Genomic DNA, 19,543 nt, shown 5'->3' with positions numbered 1-19,543 from the left:
GCAATGTTGTCATTTTTGAGTTAAATGATATACCAAGTGATTCTAAAGGCATTAATCTATTTAAAGAAAAATAGTTGGCTATCAAAAGTCACTTTAAACCGTTTGAATATCGTTGACTGTCGGAGTCATAACTCACATTTTTCAATGAATAGTGTGAGTTCTGTCATCAAGGCCTTTCAAACCAATCAGGGAGCTCTATTTCTTATAGTGTGCTGTGTCTACAGCCTTAGGAGTATTATATAATATTAAAAAAATAATGTAAATCGACTCACTCACCAGTTAATATTCAAGGAAGTTCAATACTTTTTTTCTAATCATTACAAAAAACAGTGCTCTGGTGGTTTTTCGCAATTATTTCAAAACTCGATTTTTTGAATATGTGAGTTATAACTATGCAACTCAGTTTTCTATAATTGAATATTGATCATTGAAAAGAATGGTGACGAAATCTCTCATCTCCGTTCCTTGTTACTGCATACGGTGCCTAAAAATGGGGCATCTGTATTATAGATCGCACAACCAGAGTTGAAGCAGCTGAATACTCACACAGACACATTCAAAAAAGGAACAGCATGTAAAAGAATACTATATTCTTCAGAAATTCACCAATACACACAATCTTTCATATCTGTGTCGCACCAACTCTGGCTGAGAGACCTATACCTCCTACTGCAGTGCCAGATGTGTAAATTATATTTGTACAACAGCAGGCATTTAATTGATAACCATACCGTAATACAGGTGTCGTGTACAGCAGGGTGTAGCGTAGATGTATGCTTGAAGAGCTATAAAGACATCACTGTGGTGGAACTTAAACATGGTCGTTAAATGTGAGTCTCAATATGACTTGAAGCGATGTGATATGTAGACATTGTTAGTTGTACTTCATAGTGTGTATTTTTAAATCGAATGTCACATATCGTATTTCACGGCGAATATCACTGTAACTCATTTTGAAAATTTTACATAAAGCATTTTATTTTTACTATTACTATTATGCTACTGTGGAATTACTTCAGGCATCTATTGACAGAATATTGGTTTTGTCAAAAATACACACTTAGAACCTTGTAGTATTTATTAGGGTTTGCGACATGTCTAAAAAAACACAAATAAATAATTTTTAAATTGAAACTGCTTTTTTTTAACAATTTTTGTAAGTACTTTAGGTGCTCGGTAATCCGGCACCCATATTTTTTCACCTATGCTGGATTGACGGAAATGCCGGATTATTGTATTTCTATAGGAAATAATAAATAATCTGTCAAGGTCGAGCACCGAACTGCCGAGCGAACGGCTTTCCGCCCTGTAATCCGGCAGTTTAATGTGAAACCTGCCGGATTATAGAGCAGGAGAGCTGAGTTGCAAAATGCCAGACTATTGGACATGCCGGATTGGTGAACACCAGATTATCAAGCTCCTACTGTACCTATATTGTATCTTGAAGTTATTTTTTTTAGAAATATCAAAGTAAAGATAAAATACTTATATTAAATAATGAGTACCTACACAATTTATAACAGGTTTATAAAATGCGTGCTTTGTATTCTGTTGCTAGATACCGCTAGTAGCATTACACTCCTCCTTAACCCGTCTGCATATGTAATGTCAACTTTGAACAAATTTACTATCTTCATTCGTTTACATTTCCTCAATTCTACTCATTTACATCATAGAATCTTTAAATGTTTAATTTGGTAGATAAGTATGTGGGTGACAATTTATTAATACGAGAAATCCCACAATTGAATCCTATAGTAGAAAGCAAAATACTACTTTAATGGATCTATTTTTAAATACCGATAAATAACTTCATAATTTAATATTTGTGGTGTATGTTATTTTTAATTTCAAACATACATGGTTGGTTTTAACGTTAGATTTCCATAGTATTATATTTTCAAATTAGAACAATAATGAACAATTTTATGAGCCGATTAACCTTTTATTGTAAGAAATAAAATAAGGCATACCTATTAGCGTTTATTTGTATCATTTCAATTGTTTTGGGCTTCGTCATTGTATTTTTTAAATTGTTTTTCATTTGCTTTTGGAAGTTATATACCAGGCAAGTTCAATTTCAAGTCCCATTCTTCAACTTCAACAATTTATACTTTGCTATTTTGTTATTATTTTGTTTGTTATTCAGAGTAAAGAGCCTACCGCATTATGGCAAGGGGAATCTACGTCTCAGTTTAATGTTACGGGATTCACATTGTCCAGTTACGGAAGTGAAAATAGGTATGGTTAATTTTTTCTGTTAATCTCAATTCCTACGATCAACCAAAATCCACCACACGATCGACGTTTTGGACGTACCCTGTTATAGACCATCACATATTGTGTATTATAGTAAGATAGAATGCGTCTGTATTTTTTGTTAGATTTTGACAATAGGACTTATAGGTTATTGGAAATAGATGACTCATATTTTGATGAAATGATTTTGGAAGTAAATTTAATCAAAATGTATAATGATGTAATTGGGGCATCAGTAATATGTGTTTGAAGTTGATTTTGACAATTTATTTTAAGCGTTACCAGGTTTGGCCAATCGTTTTTTGAGTTAGAAGGATATTCGCTGTGAACTTCGATGACATTGCATATTAATATTATTATTAGGTATAAGATCGAATTATATTGACGTCATCACTTCTCGTTTTAGTCGAAATATTTAATAACGCAACTGCACATGTTTAAACAATATTGCCTGTCTGAGACTTTTAGATAGTTTTTTTTTTGTAATTAGTTTAGGCCAGTGAAAATAAATTTCATTTATTATTACTAATATGTCTTGTACAGTGTTTTAAACGTTGATGGATTTAGTATGATAGTTAAACTGAATATTATATTAAAATGCTTGCTTTGAAAATCTTCCAAATTTGTATATTATGTAAACCTTCTATCTCCAAAATTTGCAATTTTATAATTATAAAAATATTTGAAGGGTAAAAAAGAGTAAAAATTTGATTTTTATCATTTGAGAGGTTATTTTTAGTACCTCATTCATACAAGCTTAGCATTGTATGTAATACGGTGTAAATATGGACTTTGAAGGTTTTGAAAGTGAGCAAAGAAAATGATGGTATCTATAATAAATTGACTGGGATTTGTACATTGTTGGTTTTGTGAATTGTAATACATAACTAAAGCGTGAATGACATAATCCAAGAAACATTATTGTAATGGGAAACATAAAACTGTAGATGACTTACTGTATTTCAAAAATTGTATGATTACATTGTGTCAATCAAAAAGGCAGATCAACATGTGTTAATTATATATATATAGTTTTGATTTTAATTAAATATAAAACTCAATATGTAAAATAATTATCGAGTTTTAAAGAATATTGTTGATTTATCTTGTAAACCTATTAAATCCAAAATAGATTTTTTTTCAGGAAACAGTAAAAGCGTCTTATTTACGTTTTAAATACAATTTAGAAACTATAAAAATAAAATAAATTCAAATTATACAAAATGACAATGGTTCATGGTATTTACAAGGTTTTGCAAATTTTTACATTGTATGGATGTGAATTATAAGGTTTATGTGGATTGATTTTTGAAATGATTGGACGTGTTATGGGTGCAAGAATCTCATAGGGGTAGATATTCGAGTATTCAATACAATTTTTGGTAGAGCTACAAGAGTCTTCGCAATGCAGATTCATTTGAAAAGAATTACACACTTCAACCATGATATTCCAGTTTCACCCAATTGGTTAATTACATACATGATTATAATATAATATGTACATATATTGCCAAAATCAGCCTTGAATATTTAAAGTCATAGGATTGGATAGTGTATAATTTGACTTAAATTTGATATTTCACGCAAATTACGTATTTTCATAACAAAGAATACATTTGAATACATAATTTAACTGTAAATACTTGTGGTTCTCATCAATGTTATGTAGGCAGCCAAAAAGAGATACATTGAACATTATTTTTAAGATGAATTATCGCATTAAACCAGAACACGAGCTGCCATTTTGTTTTTGGGGCTGCCAATAGAAGAATACAATAATGGAATTGTTAAAAGACAACCACAAAATAACTGCCTTTAAAATTCCTAATATGGAATGCGTATAAGACTCTATAGTCAAAATTCTTTCGATTGACTGGTTTTACAATATAGACCAGGGGTAGTCAACCTTTTTATATCGACTGCTCACTTTAGTATCTTTGTTAGTGGTAAAATTTTCTAACCGCCCACCGGTTCCACAGTAATGGTGATTTATGAAGTAGGGAAGTAACTTTACTTTATAAAATTTATAAAGCAGTATGTCATACTTAATAAAATCTTCATTATTGTCCTGGCAAAGTTGTCGAAACATCCTATCATTTTTTGAAATTCGTCCTTCAAATAAGCAACAAATCCACGATAGCGACCTACTATTGATAGTGCTCCATCAGTAGCGTAGTTTATGAAAAAATAATGAAAATGTTTTTAAAACCCCTACCGCCCACTTTGAAAGCTGGAACGCCGATTAGTGGGCGGTAGGGACCAGGTTGACTGTCCCTGATATAGACCATGATGATATGTCAATAATAATTGAAATTCTTTTAATATTGATACAAATATAAAACACAATGTGGCCAAAATAAAAGTAGGTATATTTATAAATAAAATCTGTTTCAAATGCTAGTAATGAGTTTTACTTAGAAAGCAGTAGTGAAAAAATTAGGTAAATCAATTATCAAACAAAGTAAAAAAAAAACATAAATGGAAAGGATTACTAATGAACCATTTAGAGGCTGATTTTTTTTATTCATTAGTCATTGGCTGAGATGAAAAATGATATGTTTTCAATAATAATGTTTGCAATGCTTTGGATTGGGGGTAATGAGTTCTGATTGTGTTTTGAATGAATGTATGTACGTTGTCAAAATCTGCTAAGTCTTAATTTTTATATGTCATTATGTAGTGAGATATTTTTGACAATTTGTATTTTTTTTAGATAAACGTGCAGTTGGAATATTTAAAGATGAACTCTACTTATTGTAATATTAGATATACTGTCAATAATCATTATTTTGAGTTATTTCCTTTAACATTTAACCTATTTTCAAGATGAATAGCTCTAATGCAACAGTGAGATATTCAAATCGCCACCTCAATACTACAACTAGATAACTCTGATTTGGTCATTGTTGGGAAAATGAAATTTAAACTTTACTTGATTAACGTTTATCTAGCAAGTGGCTGACATCCATTTCTCATAAAAAACAAAATCTGTAAATACAAACCTCTACTCTGTGGAGGCCCAAATGATCTTATTAGGATCGGACATGTTCGGAGGCTATAATTAAAAGCTAAAATAAAATAAAAATAATTATTATTTTAAATAAAAATGGAAAATTGTGTTTGTCTAATTGGGAACAATTAAATAGTTTTGAATCGTATGAAAAAATATTGTAGATATATTATTTTATTTATTTAGTAAAGCTATCTCAAATCCATTCAATAGCTATCTCAAAAACAATGAAAATCAAGTTATCTAGTTGTAGTATTCGCACGGCTTCAGCGTCAGCCTATAGCGTCGTGGGTCTCAGGTTCGAATCCTGGGTCTGGCAAGTACACATTGTTTTTCAATTTGTGTATGACTCAGAGTATGGACCTAATTGGTTGAGCAAATGGCTGACATCCATTTATTGAAAAACTAAATCTATTAATACAAACCTCAACTCTGTGGAAGCCCATATCGTCGCTAATTTTCTACAAACACGTATCTCAATTTTTGTCAGTTTTGAGTTGTTTGATGTAATGAATTCAGAATTTTAATACGCACATATTCCACTAACACGTATCTCAAAACATACTTTATAACATAGATTTAAGCAATAACAAAAAACTCGTATCACAATAAAAGACTTTTATAAATATTATAAACTCGTGAGTTACGTGTTTGTAAGTATACAGAATACTGAACTCCGACAGATGATTATACTGAAGCTCTTTCTCGTAAGTCAAGATACGTGTTTGCTGCAGTAATATTCACAGTAAAGTTGCAGCGCATTCTCGTATCTTCGACAATATGACTGATCGGTCGAAAGTATAGTGCGATAAATTGAAGAAACATAACATTTGTTTCATGAAACTATGTGTAAATATACTAAATGGATATTTCATAGAAGTTTAGAAATTTATTTCTAAATTAAAAACAGAATAAAGTTGTTATCTCCCTCTCCTGAAAAGTTGTGTTTTTTGAGATGTTTGTAGAAAATTACCGACGATATGATCTTATTAGATCGGACATGGACAAAGAAAGAAAAGAAGTATTCAGGTGACGAAATGAATTTAATGGTTAAATATCTCACTGTAGCCAGATCAGAAGGTTGCATTACGTTGGGGTCACCATTGTGGGATTTGCTATTGACCATTGAAACACATGGGGTACTTTTCATATTAGATTTATTTGAGTTGATTAAATAAAGATGTAATTTGGACTTGTGTCTGTCTAGCCTTCTACTGAGGCCTGCGATGGACCGGTTGAATGAGGGCCTCTACACATTGCTATGTCTTCTGAAATTTCTCACGTCATCGGATGATTTCATAGTGAACAAGACATTTTATTCCTTGACTCTAGTCAAGTTAGAATAAGAGAAAAATATCACAATTATAATTGGATTTAGCAGATATTGAGAACGGACAGTTTTGTAAATAATAAAATTATTAAGTATCTGAATGTTGCCTTCCTGCAGTGTGTTTTGGATTAGTGGCGAATATGCATTTATCTTTGCAAAGAGGATATCCGTATTGTTATGCAATTTTTAAATATTATAGACCCTGACAGATGATATATTGATGTAAGCGTAAAATGTGTTCTGGTGTGAAACCTCACGGACTGAAAAGGATCAACTGCTGGAAAAGAATACTATTGTGTTATTGTAATCAAAACTCGATTATCTGGATTGTTATCGGAAAGTCAGAACAATTATTTCATCGTTCGCATGTGGGGTATATCAGTAGTGAAGGGTGGAGGTAGGCTGTTAAGATCCGCCATAAATAGTGTACATTAAACGTTGGTCATACGTATTTTTTTTTATTGAACTTAGACAACAATTTACAGATGGTGTTGGGTAGTTTTTAAAAATCAATCAAACCCACGAATATACTTATATATCTATAAAATATCTAAAATTATGCAATTAAATCATACATAACTTTGGATAATTTATAGATAGAATAATATTTTGTATCTATTATAGTTTGATTAATGAATTTAAAAAAATAAGCCAAAAATATGTATCCTAAATCCAACGAAAACAAATAAATACGAATGAAAAAGTGTGCATAATTTTGTCGTATCCAAAATATACCAAAACTATTATGGTTTGGTTTTGGCAAGGTTTAATTGGATTTTAAAAACTAACTAACACCATCTGTAAATTGTTAGTCTTAGTAAAACAAATATGTATGCAAGGCTAACAAAGTTTAATGTGCACTATTTATGACATATCTTAACAGCCTACCTCCACCCTTCGCTGATCCTATTTGTGATGTATCACCCAGAACTGTCAGAACAATGTTTTATGTCGAAAGATATTCTCAAAATAAATCGTAACAATCGTTTTTAGTTTTCTGTGCTATCCGGATAATCGAGTTAATTTGTATTTTATATTTAGAGTGAATTTAATATAAGAGTGGCGATTGTTGTAATAAAAATGTTTTCTATTTCATCAAATGTTCATATTATTGACGGAATAAAATAGGCTCCATTTATATCTTCAATGTTATGTTTATTATTTCTTTTGGTGACTACTTTCATGGTGGTGAAGATTGTTTTTGTTTCACCACAGCGAGCTCCGTTTTATTTACGATGCAATCTGATTGACAGATTTTTTGCTATAATGTCATTTTGAAATATAATAAAATATACATTCCCTCAACGCAAAATGTGTATATTTCTTCAACGGTTAACATTCCTACAAAAATACACTTAATACAAAACCGCTCCGACTGATGGTCGGAGCGACTTGAGAAGCTCTTACCTTTCAACCGACATATGGAAACACACTCACAGGATGTGATCGGCATTATGCAATTCGCCGCATAATCAAGTTGGAGATTGTATTAGACCAAGCTGACGGAGTTTGGAGGCAAAGTCACCGTGTCCGGTTAAGAACTGAGAAGTCCAATGGTCTGGAGTCAATCTGGTTATCTCTGAACGCCACTTTATATTTAATATCAGTAAACTCCAGATTCAAGATAGCCTTCTTCCGTTTGTATATAACCCACCTTGGAAAAGATAGGACAAAGAGGTCCCTCCAAATGGATGTACTAAATTAAGATTGCCACTGTTCTCCATTGGCATAGGCCCTACGAGCCGCTGAATGCTGAAAGGGATGGAGCTAAGTCGTGGAGAATCATCCGAATCACGATCGGTACTAAGTCATAGAAAAAAAAGATACCATATTAATTAAAAGTCAAGTAGGTAGTTGAAATGTTAAATTACTTTATTTTACAAATATCAAAATCACATTAGACAAGTATAACTCTAAATATATTAAAAATAATAAATATTATTAGTAATACAATTATAGATTTTTTTTAGAAATGGACCCTCTCCTAGGTGTGATTTTTGTGTGCACGTGTTTGTCTGACAATAATATATTATGAATTCGCACAATAAAAATTGATCTGTAACAATTATTACCCTATACATGCGTTGAATTATCTGTAACGCATGAGAAAAAAACATAAAAATGTGTGGGTAAGTGAGCGAGATAGGGGGAAGATGCATTAAACATAATATTATACTAACGTATAAACGCAAATTCTAAACTTGAAAAATCGGAGGAATTATTTTTAATCGAGTCCTGAGAGAAAACAATGGTGGGTACTAAATTTTAATAGTTTGACAGTTAAGCGTGGTGCATGTCGCGTACTATCACGTGACGTCACAGTAAGCTGCTGCTACAGGGGAAAAGTGTGTAATGTCGTTTTTCTTGGTGTTTAAAATGTTATCAGACTGATGCTTCCAACTCACAGCACAGTTTGAATCTTTAAACGAACATTGTCAGTTAGCAAAATCTGCCGAAATCACCAGAACAACAATGAGGTCACCTCATGTTGTCACTGCACTGCATCGACACCTGCATAACTCAAGAACGTTTTTTATCATTTGACAAATGAATGAGTTTAGTGATGGCGTGATCGGAAAGTCAGTACACTCTACAAAGACTCCTCCTGGCTCATGCAGAAACTCATAGACAAAATATAATTGAATCTGAAACACCAGAACGACAGTAAGACCCGTTTCACACGGGACATTTGTGTGTGTGGAGCCACCGGCATGGCAAGATTCGCATTTACATATAAATGAATGCGACACTCGTGTGTCCCCATCTGAACGCGCCCATTCAATTATGTATAAATGTAGAATCTCGCCACGCTGGTGGCGCCACACAGGTGTCCCGTGTGAAATGGGTCTAAGACTGAACATAGACGTAAACATATGAGAGAGAGGGATAGAAAAGGAGAATATGGTAACTGGTAACATAATATGCTAGTATTTTTAATTATAGCACTATAAGTTTGATATTTTTGGTCGAGGATGAATAGTAATCCACAATTCTCCAACAGCTCTCATCAGCATGACGTTTGGATCGATTTGAATGGGTCCCGGCTTCATTCTGGCTGACAACTTTAATTCAAAATTCTGAACAACTGCCGCAATGCCAATTTTTGTTTGATTTAACGCCAAACGGGTACCTGAAAGAAATGTATTTTTTTTAATGTGGAGACTTAAAAAATTTCACGAAATTCTTGAGGATTCAAATACACATACTATGGAAGTGAAGCAGTAGCTAAGGGTGGAGGTAGGCTGTTAACATCCACCATAAATAGTGCACATTAAACTATGTTAGTTATTTTATTTACATATGGTATTGGTTAATTTTTATAAATCAATTAAATCCTGTCTAAACTAAACCATAATAGTTTTGGTATATTTGTATTATATATACAAAATTGTGCACACTTTTTCATTCATACTTTAAGGGAGGACATGCTCAGCGTAGGTCAAAATGGAGCTTTTTTTCTATTTTCAAAGCATGATCCTGAAAATTCCTTAAACGTTGTAGATAATCTATTTATATAATTTTGAAGCCTTATTATCCTTTATATTTATTTTAAACATTTGATGACTGCATAAAGTATTAATTTTATTACATAAAATAGTATTCTTTTAAACCTCTCGCTCTAATGTTTTAGAATATAGTCATATTTCAGTAAATACATGTGCAGTGGTGTTAAGATTTTTTACATTTATTAATTTTTAAACGCATTTATAAAACCAATAGTATAATTTATGTCGACATTATTATAGTGAAATATTTACGATAAAAAATTATATTGATAATCTCTGTGATCCCAAATTTGACAAGAATTAGGCATTTTATTATTCCAAAAATGGGCAAGATTAACACATTTGAAGATAATTCTAAAGATATTAATTATAAGTTATGTCTTTGACCATTCTATAATAATGATTGCTTTATAATAATTATTGACCTAAGAATAAGGTAGTGTTTTCTTGAAATACGCCATTTCTTTTGGCATTCCCCAGTGGTTAAGCTACAACATACGGCCGTAGCCATAAATTGACAAACGATAAATGAAGTAGGGAGTAAGAACATGTTAACGCGCGTGTTTGATCATGTACCTAACCGAAAAAAAAATCTTTTTTTTTTAAACGGTTTTGGTTGGTTTAATTGCATAATTTTAGATATTTTAAAAATTTGACTAGTATCTATTATGTCTTGGTTTTCGTAAGGTTTGGTTGAATTTAAAAAACTAACCAAAACCATCGCAAAATTTTTATCCTATATCAATGATAACAAATACATATGACTGACATAGTTTAATGTGCACTATTTATGGCGGATCTTAACAGCCTACCTTTACCCCTCGCCACTGCTATGAAGATACTAAAAGGCGAAAATTGGGCCGCAAAAATAACTCAAATGGAATATTCTTATTAATTCTTTCTCCAAAGCGCGGCGCGCTAGTTATTTTTGTACATATCATAGTTAGCATTACCTATAAGTATAGATATTTGGGGTGAAGATGTTGAGATGAATGAATTGACCGAAGGTTGTTGAGTAGATTGAGGACCGAGAATTTATTGCTGCGTAAATAGTATACAGGTGCTACAAGAATAAATAATGCAGGAGAGATGTTAGCGGTCCGAGGCTCAGTAGAAGGAATGCTTGAGTCCTGGGCACGGTGAGAGAATACTTAGTCAGAGATGTTACAATCCAGTGTGAGATTGGTCCAGACCATAGGTCACTATTGGCAATAAGCTGTTCGATACACTGTTGCAACTTAGCGGCATTTTGCTAACCAGGCTTTGTTGTTTGATTCTCATCGAAGTATGTTACACTTGCATAATGTGCTGACCGTAGCTGAGGTGATATGCCACACTTGTGTAACCCGCTGATTAGCGCATTATCGCAATTGTGCTGACATGGCCTGAGGTTGTTGACCGTCACAGACACCAATAATTTCATATCATTTATAGATGTTACTAATTATTATTGTTTTTCACGTCGTAATTTCATTGCTTACCGATGCAATAATGAATCAATTTGCAGCATTTTTGGGAATTGTATTATTGAAAATAGTAATTATTACATAATTATTTAGTAACGAATGTTCGAGACCCTGAGTAGATCTGTTGCAATTGAAAAATCAAAAATATCTCACCTAGACAAGCCCTCGGCCCTTCTCCAAATGGCATGTAAGCGATTTTCGGTCTGCTCGCAATGGCTTCCTCGATAAATCTCTCCGGATCAAATCTGTCAGGATCAGGATAGTATTGAGGGTCCATGTGTATGGCGTAGGCAGGGATTATCACAGGCATACCTACTGGCACCACGAAAGGTTTTCCACCTTCGACGGCTGGCGGCAAGGTGTACTGCTTGTTGCATAGACGGTGAAAAGCAAACGCTGGTGGGTGATACCTCAATACTTCTGCAAATATTATTTCAAACTCATTTAATGATTACAGGTTATGATTGAGTAAGACTTGAAAGCAACATGACATTCAGCGGCGATTTTTTTTTGACGCAGATAATGCAATCGATTCGTCAAACGATTTAAAGGGTACTGAGATATCCCGGGTCCTGTGGTTAGCTCGGGATGTTGGTAGGACCCGGGAATCACAAAAATTAAATAATAAATAGAAATAGGTAGCAGTAAAATGAAAAAGTCTTGATTGTTTCGTTCAGAGAACGTGGTTTTTATATTTTGGCTATATCGACACACATTCACAATATTTTTCTTACACATTTCCGTCACTTAATATTACTGCTTAATCTCCAATGCGCTTTAACTTTAAACTTAATTCTCCATATCCGTTTCTCTAACTAATTTTTGATGTCCATGCGTGGTTATGTTGTTTCTTTTTACTCCCCGAGTCGTTGGGCCGATATTGCCTCTTTAAATGGCGACCCTCTACTCCCCTTTTTTCTATCGAACAGTGTTGCCATCCTTCCCTTACATACTCCTTATTATTAAATTCCTTTGGCTTTCGTCTCTTTAATTAGGCAAATCACATTCTTTTCTGACATACTATTATTATAATTACATATAATTCTTACGTGCTAAGTACATGTTGAATATTTTGACAGTTAATCAAGGAATTTTGGACCTACATACGCCCATTGTTGACTAGGAGGTCAGGTGACATGGTTATACCTGATAATTAATTTAATCTATCCGGAGAGGCCCAATAATCATGGGTGTGACAGTACCTATATAAATTATACCTAGATTCAAAATCAGAAAAGATATACGCCCATATTAAATAAATTTGATAAAGTCTCGATTCAATCTCATAATTGTTGGTTAATTTTGTCGTGATTAGGTATCAGTAGCGAAGGGTGGATGTAGCCTGTTAAGATCCACTATAAATAATGCACATTAAACTTTGTTAGTCATACGTATTTGTTTTTATTGAACTAAGACCACAATTTACAGATGGTTTTGGTTGGTTTTTAAAAATCAATTAAACCCTGCTTAAACCAAACCATAATAGTTTTGGTATATTTTGGGCGATACGACAAATTTGTGCACACTTTTAATTCATACTTATTTAGTTTTCGTTGGGTTAAGAATACAATATATTATTACACATATTGTCAGTTCATTTTTTTAAATTCATTAAGCCCGGTCTAAACCAAACTATAATAGGTAACAAATATTATTCCATCTATAAAATATCCAAAGTGAGGTATGACTTAATTGCATAATTTTAGAAATTTAATAGATAGACGAGTATTTTTTTTACTATTATATTGATACCAGATGGAAATCTCCCACAGGAGACTACCTCAAAGGGCGGACCGAACCATCATATTTCCCAAAATACCACAGCCTACGTCCACTCTTCGCGATGATCGCAACCCTCGGCCGAGCGGAACCCGTCTCCTTGAAATTCAAATTCGTCAAACTCCCGCCAAAACAGACGCGGTCTATCAAAAACGGCCGCTCGCGCCGCCACTAGTCAATCCGTCGGTAAAACAGAGAAGTTCCCGACCGACGGATGAACATGACGCCGCCTGTCAGTTGAACGCGCGCAAAAAGCCCTCTCTTACATCAACCGCCGAACCAACAGCATCGACCGCAAAATCTCTTCTCGCCTTCGCTCGCCTCGGACGCGAAGCCAAGCCAGCATCCCGGACAGCCCGCCAAAAAGACCACATCTGACATCGGCAGTTCGCCACGCCGCAAGCACTGACTCGCCTCGGATGCCAAGCAATCAATCAGCAGCCCAGCCGCGACACCACGTTGCAGCCCGCCAATTACCAACCGACCGCCAACGACGACAATAACCTGTATCGTATCTGTTACGACTACCCTGCAATACGATGAAATAAACCAGCCTTGACCAAATACCCCGTGCGTTTCTGTCCCCCACCCCCGCTTTGACCTTGACGTTATCACGGCCTGCCATCTCCGCTTCAGAGCGCGCAGAAGGCCGGTGATAATATATTATGGCTCGGTTTCGCAGGGTTTTGAATTTTTAAAACTAACCAACACCATCAGAATTCTATAAATTGTGGTCTTATTTCAATGACAACAAATATGTATGACTGACAAAGTTTAATGTGCACTATTTATGGCAGATCTTAACAGCCTACATCCACCCTTCGCCACTGTTAGGTATGATACGGTTGGCTTAATTGATAAAGCACATTGTTGGTTCGATTGCAACATAACAATATTTTTTTGTAAAATATTTTTCTAATAGGTATGTTGCTGAGGTATTGCAAAGTATTTTAAACAATAATAATTTATTAGCTACCTGATACAACCATGTGGAGATATGGCAATTCTTGAATTTGTTCACATAACGATTTTCCACTATTACCGTCTGCCGCTTCATCGAGTTCTTGTCTCAATCGGCTTTGGACATCTGGATTGGCAGCTAACTAAAAAGAAAGCCCAATCAGAAACGTTAGTAGGTACCTAGTGGATAAGGTGTCAGGAATTTTGTATATATGCATTTGGCTGTACCACAGTTCACCGTGAGCTTTAGTATCGGAAATATATTGCCGTGTAGTATTGAGATCAAATTTGTCTAAATAAAACACTTTAAAAATACGTTATATATCTAACCCACGGAGTATAAGGGAAAAACAAAAGAAAATAGGTAGGTAGGTAAATAAATTAGAAATACAATCATATATTTTATATTAAATTTATATAAAATTCTTGTAGATAGATTACTCATAAGTACCAAGTCGTTGGTACCTATAAAATATCTGATTCAATTCAAATTTTAATTCAAATTCAATTTTTTACATACCTATACTTAGTGAACATTACAAATTATTAATTTAAGACGTTCACAGCATGACATTTAGAAGAAAATAAATATAAATAAACAGTGTTTTATGAAAAAAAAAGAAATCCAACAGTGTTAAACAGTAGAAACGTGTAAATACGAAAAAATACAAATTAGATACAAGGAAGTACATCGAATAAGCTAAGTGGACCCTATTTAAAGAATTTATAAAACAACGCCCACCCATACTCGGCTCACGTAGGTGGAATATATCAACTTCCGAAGCGATTTAGTTGAACACAGTTATTGCCCTCCCAATTAGCATTATCAATTGCAGGTTAGTTCTGCACCTTGGTAGAAAAGACAACGCATGCCCTCGATTCCTGAGATAATTATCAGACACCAAGAATGGCAGAGTTTCCATTTACGCCACGTATAAGTCGGAAAAAAATATGTCGCTAAATAAAGATCCGTTCTAAATTTTAACCTACAATAATATGTAAATAATGACATAATTATTATCAGATATTTAATAGCTACAAATATAAAATAATGTTCTTATTTAATCTAATGAAATCGGAGTAACACTGTCTGCAATAAATCGTCCACGAATAACGCGACAAATTTTGATCTCAATGCTAACGGCCATGGCCCCCACATCCTGAAGCGGGGCCCCAGGCTAAGATGTTTGGAAGGTATCCTACTAATTATCGCTAAGGTTAAGGGCAGTGTGCTGTTCTCCAGTAATGATCCCCAACTAGTATTCCGTGGGACTCTATGGTTCCGCGACGTAAAATTAGGGGTATATCGTGTATTTTTAGCGATTTTATGTGTTTTTAAATATATCTTGAATAAAATTATAGAGTTGTCGGCACTTGGCATCATAATATTATGAAGCACTGATCACAACGCCCTTTGTGGTAGTCAAGTAACATGCGACCCTTTTTCATTAGTCAGGAAATACAGTAAAAATAATTTTAAAATAAAATTTTACGCTTCAATTGCTAGAGTATATCAATCAATATATCACATTTAATTGCATCGCACAGTCATACAGGCGACTTTTTAAACTGTTATACAAAATTTGTGGGGTGTGTTTATCTCATTTAATTGGTCGAATCGCCACGCCAGGCACCGTTTAGGTCCGCCAGGCTAGAGCCCTGTCAGCCCCCCCCCTGTGGGGGCCATGCTACCGACCATCTCTTTCCAATAAGATAGCTTACAGTGAACTTTGATACGGTGATATGTAATACGTACAACTTAAATATAACTTTCTTACTTTCCTGTTACTTACGGTTGACATTGTAATATACAGTATGCATGATTTACGATTGTTTGCCATTTTTAGTTTTCATCTAAATTATGCTGATACCTTTTATAAATATAACTACTTTTTAACTAATGAAACTACCTAATTACAATGTTTTTTTCAATCTTAGTGCGACATTGGTAAATTATTTTAAGATCACTTGTAGTGTGATGTTGGCTATAACAAATCTACAACATGAAATAACTTAGATCTAATTTAATCGCACACTTCAGTAACCAAGATCCATTTTATCAGCTTCACTTGTGTATTATTATTATATAAGGAATTTCTTCAACATCTTTGTCATACATGCATATAATAATTCTACCATTCTTACCTCATAAAGAGTGAATGAAATAAGACCACTTGAAGTTTCAATGCCTTCTGAGAGAAATCCAAACGACCGGCCCGATATTTCCATATAGTTTATTTCTAAAACAAATAATTATTAATTTTAATATAAATGTATCCAAACTAAACCTACGAACTATTCATGAGAAAAGAGTCACTTAAATTTGAACATTTAAGTCTTCGAGTCGATTATATGTGATGTCTCGTTTCTACTGATTATGTCATTCGAGTTGCGAATAACAAAAAACTCTTCGAACGCATTCACGAAGAATGCTCGGACTTGTTTCTGTTTTCAGAGCGTCGACTATTAGCGTCTGACTCGCTATTAAACTCGAAGAACCATCTGACTCGTTTCTGCCTTCACAGCGTTCCGCGTAGTACCCAATGACTCATACGAAAGATGTTGTCTGGATGGAAACGCAGTTTTTAGTCATGATCCATGTGCATCGAGCATAATAATATGTACATACGTCTGTTTCGTGGGCGGTATCTGATCTGTCTTACATCGACTGTTGAAAGGAAAAAGGACGTAATCCACACAAATCATTCAGGAGGCACAAATATTACCTACTTATTGAGTTAATTAAGGAAAAAACCAACATAAATGATGGTTAAGTTTTTTTCCCCCAGTTCACTTCCTACTTTTTTTAATTACTAGGTAAATTTAAATAATAATTCAGCATTTGCAGCTCACATCAAAAAACCGAGGGTTACCTCCTTTTTCCTTTCTACAGTCGACATGTTTCAAGCTAGTAGTACAGTCAACGATGCATGTCAACTAGATTCCGATTTCTATAAGCTGGCGTACACGTCATCGCGTCGCTAGCGTCGCATTGACGAAGGAGTTGAGGGGGGGTGGACGTAATGCAGTGTTAATATGCTGAAGCGGGGGAATTTAGGATTTTAGTTCCACTAGTTCATAAAAGAACCGTGATGACGTTATCACCGGCCTTCTGCGCGCTCTGAAGCGGAGATGGCAGGCCGTGATAACGTCAAGGTCAAAGCGGGGGTGGGGGACAGAAACGCACGGGGTATTTGGTCAAGGCTGGTTTATTGTAAGTCGTTACATGTTATTGTCATGGCGGTCGGTCGGTAATTGGCGGGCTGCAAACGTGGCTTCTTTGCGTTCTAGCTGCTGATGCTTGGCATCCGAGGCGATGCTCGCTGTCCGATGGGAGATAGGATCGGGGCTTGTGGCTTGGCGTGCTGCCGATGTGGTCCTTTATTTCCTGGAGATGCTTGAGAAGTCTCCGACGCGGTCCTTTTGGCGGGATGTAACGTGGTGTCGCGGCTGGGCTGCTGATTGATTGCTTGGCATCCGAGGCGAGTCAGTGCTTGCGGCGTGGCGATCTGCCGATGTCAGATGTGGTCTTTTTTTGGCGGGCTGTCCGGAATGCTGGCTTGGCTTCGCGTCCGAGGCGAGCGAAGGCGAGAAGAGATTTTGCGGTCGATGCTGTTGGTTCGGCGGTTGATGTAAGAGAGATGCTGGCTGGTCGACGTATCAGGCAAGAGAGCGCTTTCGCGCCCATCCAGATCCAACTGCCAGATTCGCGGCGTCCTGTTTTTTCCGTCGGTCGGGAAGCTCCCTGTTTTACCGACGGATTCACTAGTGGCGGCGCGAGCGGCCGTTTTTGATAGACCGCGTCTGTTTTGGCGGGAATTCGACGAATTTGAATTTCAAGGAGACGGGTTCCGCTCGGCCGAGGGTTGCGATCACCGCGAAGAGTGGACGTAGGCTGTGGTATTTTGGGAAATATGATGGTTCGGTCCGCCCTTTGAGGTAGTCTCCTGTGGGAGATTTCCATCTGGTATCAACGTGTACGCCAGCTTATAGAAATCGGTCTCTACTTCTACCAATTTTATAGCTCATAAATTCAATCGTTCAAATTTACCGTGAAGTAATTCAAAAAAGACTTTTGAAAGACATACGATGGTTCGCACTAATAAACGAGTGAATTTACGAGCTGTCGTTGATAAGTAGATATTTAAATACTACTTTGGTACATCAAGGTTAGTTATTCATATTATGTTAGTTAGATAGCTACCTTTTTTATTTGTCAACCCTTCTTCCATGATTGTCTTAAAGAAATCGTTTGGCATGTACCCACTCTTCAAGCGATTAGAAACAATACTTTGTGAAATCACTAACAATTCCTTCTCTGTTGTTTTGTTTACAAACCTGAAATAATATATTAACTTAGTTATCGTACATCGTCTTGCAGTTCGAATCAATAGGTACACATAGAGTGCCAGTGATTCCCAACCGGGTTCCATGGAACTCTGGGGCTCCGCGATAATTCGGATTAACGTTTTTGCCTGTTATCGCTAGGGATGGTTTGCAATACTTGTGTCCTAAAGAATTTGAATTTACATGCGCCTGTCAATAGATTACCTACGTGGTCGCAGCACTACAGCTCAACACCACGAGTACATTGTCTCAAAGTACAGCTCAACACTACAGTCACTACATACTACTTTCTTTTTTTTCTTCTTCTTCTTTGATAACCCTACAGTACAAATAGAGCTCATCCAATCATCCATCAGCAACAGCTGTCTCCACATTATGTACACAGAATAAAATTTCAATTATGCATAAATAATTACCTCAACTTCAGGACTTTCGAGAGCCACGGTAAAATCATGAACGACATAGTGACAATGCCTTCGAAGAAAGAGGAGACGAAGACTGATGAAGCAATCTTCTTGAAAACATTTTCCTTATTCTTGAAGGAGTTGTTTTGTAATCCTAAAACGGATGTGACGATGACGTCTGTCAAGTATTGAATAGCCAGCTAGAACCGAAAATAATGTCAAATTTAACAAATAATACTGCAGAAAGGAAAAAGGATGTAACCCTTAGTTTTTTTTCATAACACTTAGGTTTTATTGGATACTTTATTTGGTACACGACTAATAGGATGTAAGCTGCAGATCCGAAGTGGCAAAAACGACGTAACCATAATTTTTGTTGGTTTTTCTTTAACTAACACAATAATTAACGTCAGATTGGGGATATAAAAACCAATTATTAATTAGCATACACTTCACGGTTGTCTATTTTGTATTTTAACTTT

General features: G+C 35.1%; 1 protein-coding gene across 1 annotated transcript in view; it reads right to left on the bottom strand.

Annotated features, from left to right (window-relative positions):
• Positions 1–8,598: 8,598 nt before the first annotated feature.
• Positions 8,599–19,543, bottom strand: part of LOC147073598 (cytochrome P450 9e2-like) — a 29,132-nt gene continuing 18,187 nt past the window's right edge. The window contains exons 5-10 of the mRNA XM_085944635.1: positions 19,074–19,261; positions 18,515–18,648; positions 16,456–16,550; positions 14,327–14,453; positions 11,725–11,991; positions 8,599–9,729 (exon numbers count right to left, since the gene is read on the bottom strand). Coding sequence (XP_085800761.1) covers positions 9,545–9,729; positions 11,725–11,991; positions 14,327–14,453; positions 16,456–16,550; positions 18,515–18,648; positions 19,074–19,261 — 996 coding nt within the window. The 3' untranslated portion in view covers positions 8,599–9,544. The remainder of the gene's footprint in view (positions 9,730–11,724; positions 11,992–14,326; positions 14,454–16,455; positions 16,551–18,514; positions 18,649–19,073; positions 19,262–19,543) is intronic.

Source organism: Rhyacophila brunnea, unplaced genomic scaffold, assembly GCF_057557595.1.
Source record: "Rhyacophila brunnea isolate RB1 unplaced genomic scaffold, BYU_Rbru_1.0 scaffold_17, whole genome shotgun sequence".
In the NCBI taxonomy this organism is placed as follows: domain Eukaryota; kingdom Metazoa; phylum Arthropoda; class Insecta; order Trichoptera; family Rhyacophilidae; genus Rhyacophila; species Rhyacophila brunnea.
Note: the sequence above shows the minus strand (reverse complement) of the source record. Positions and strands in the feature narration are given on the sequence as shown.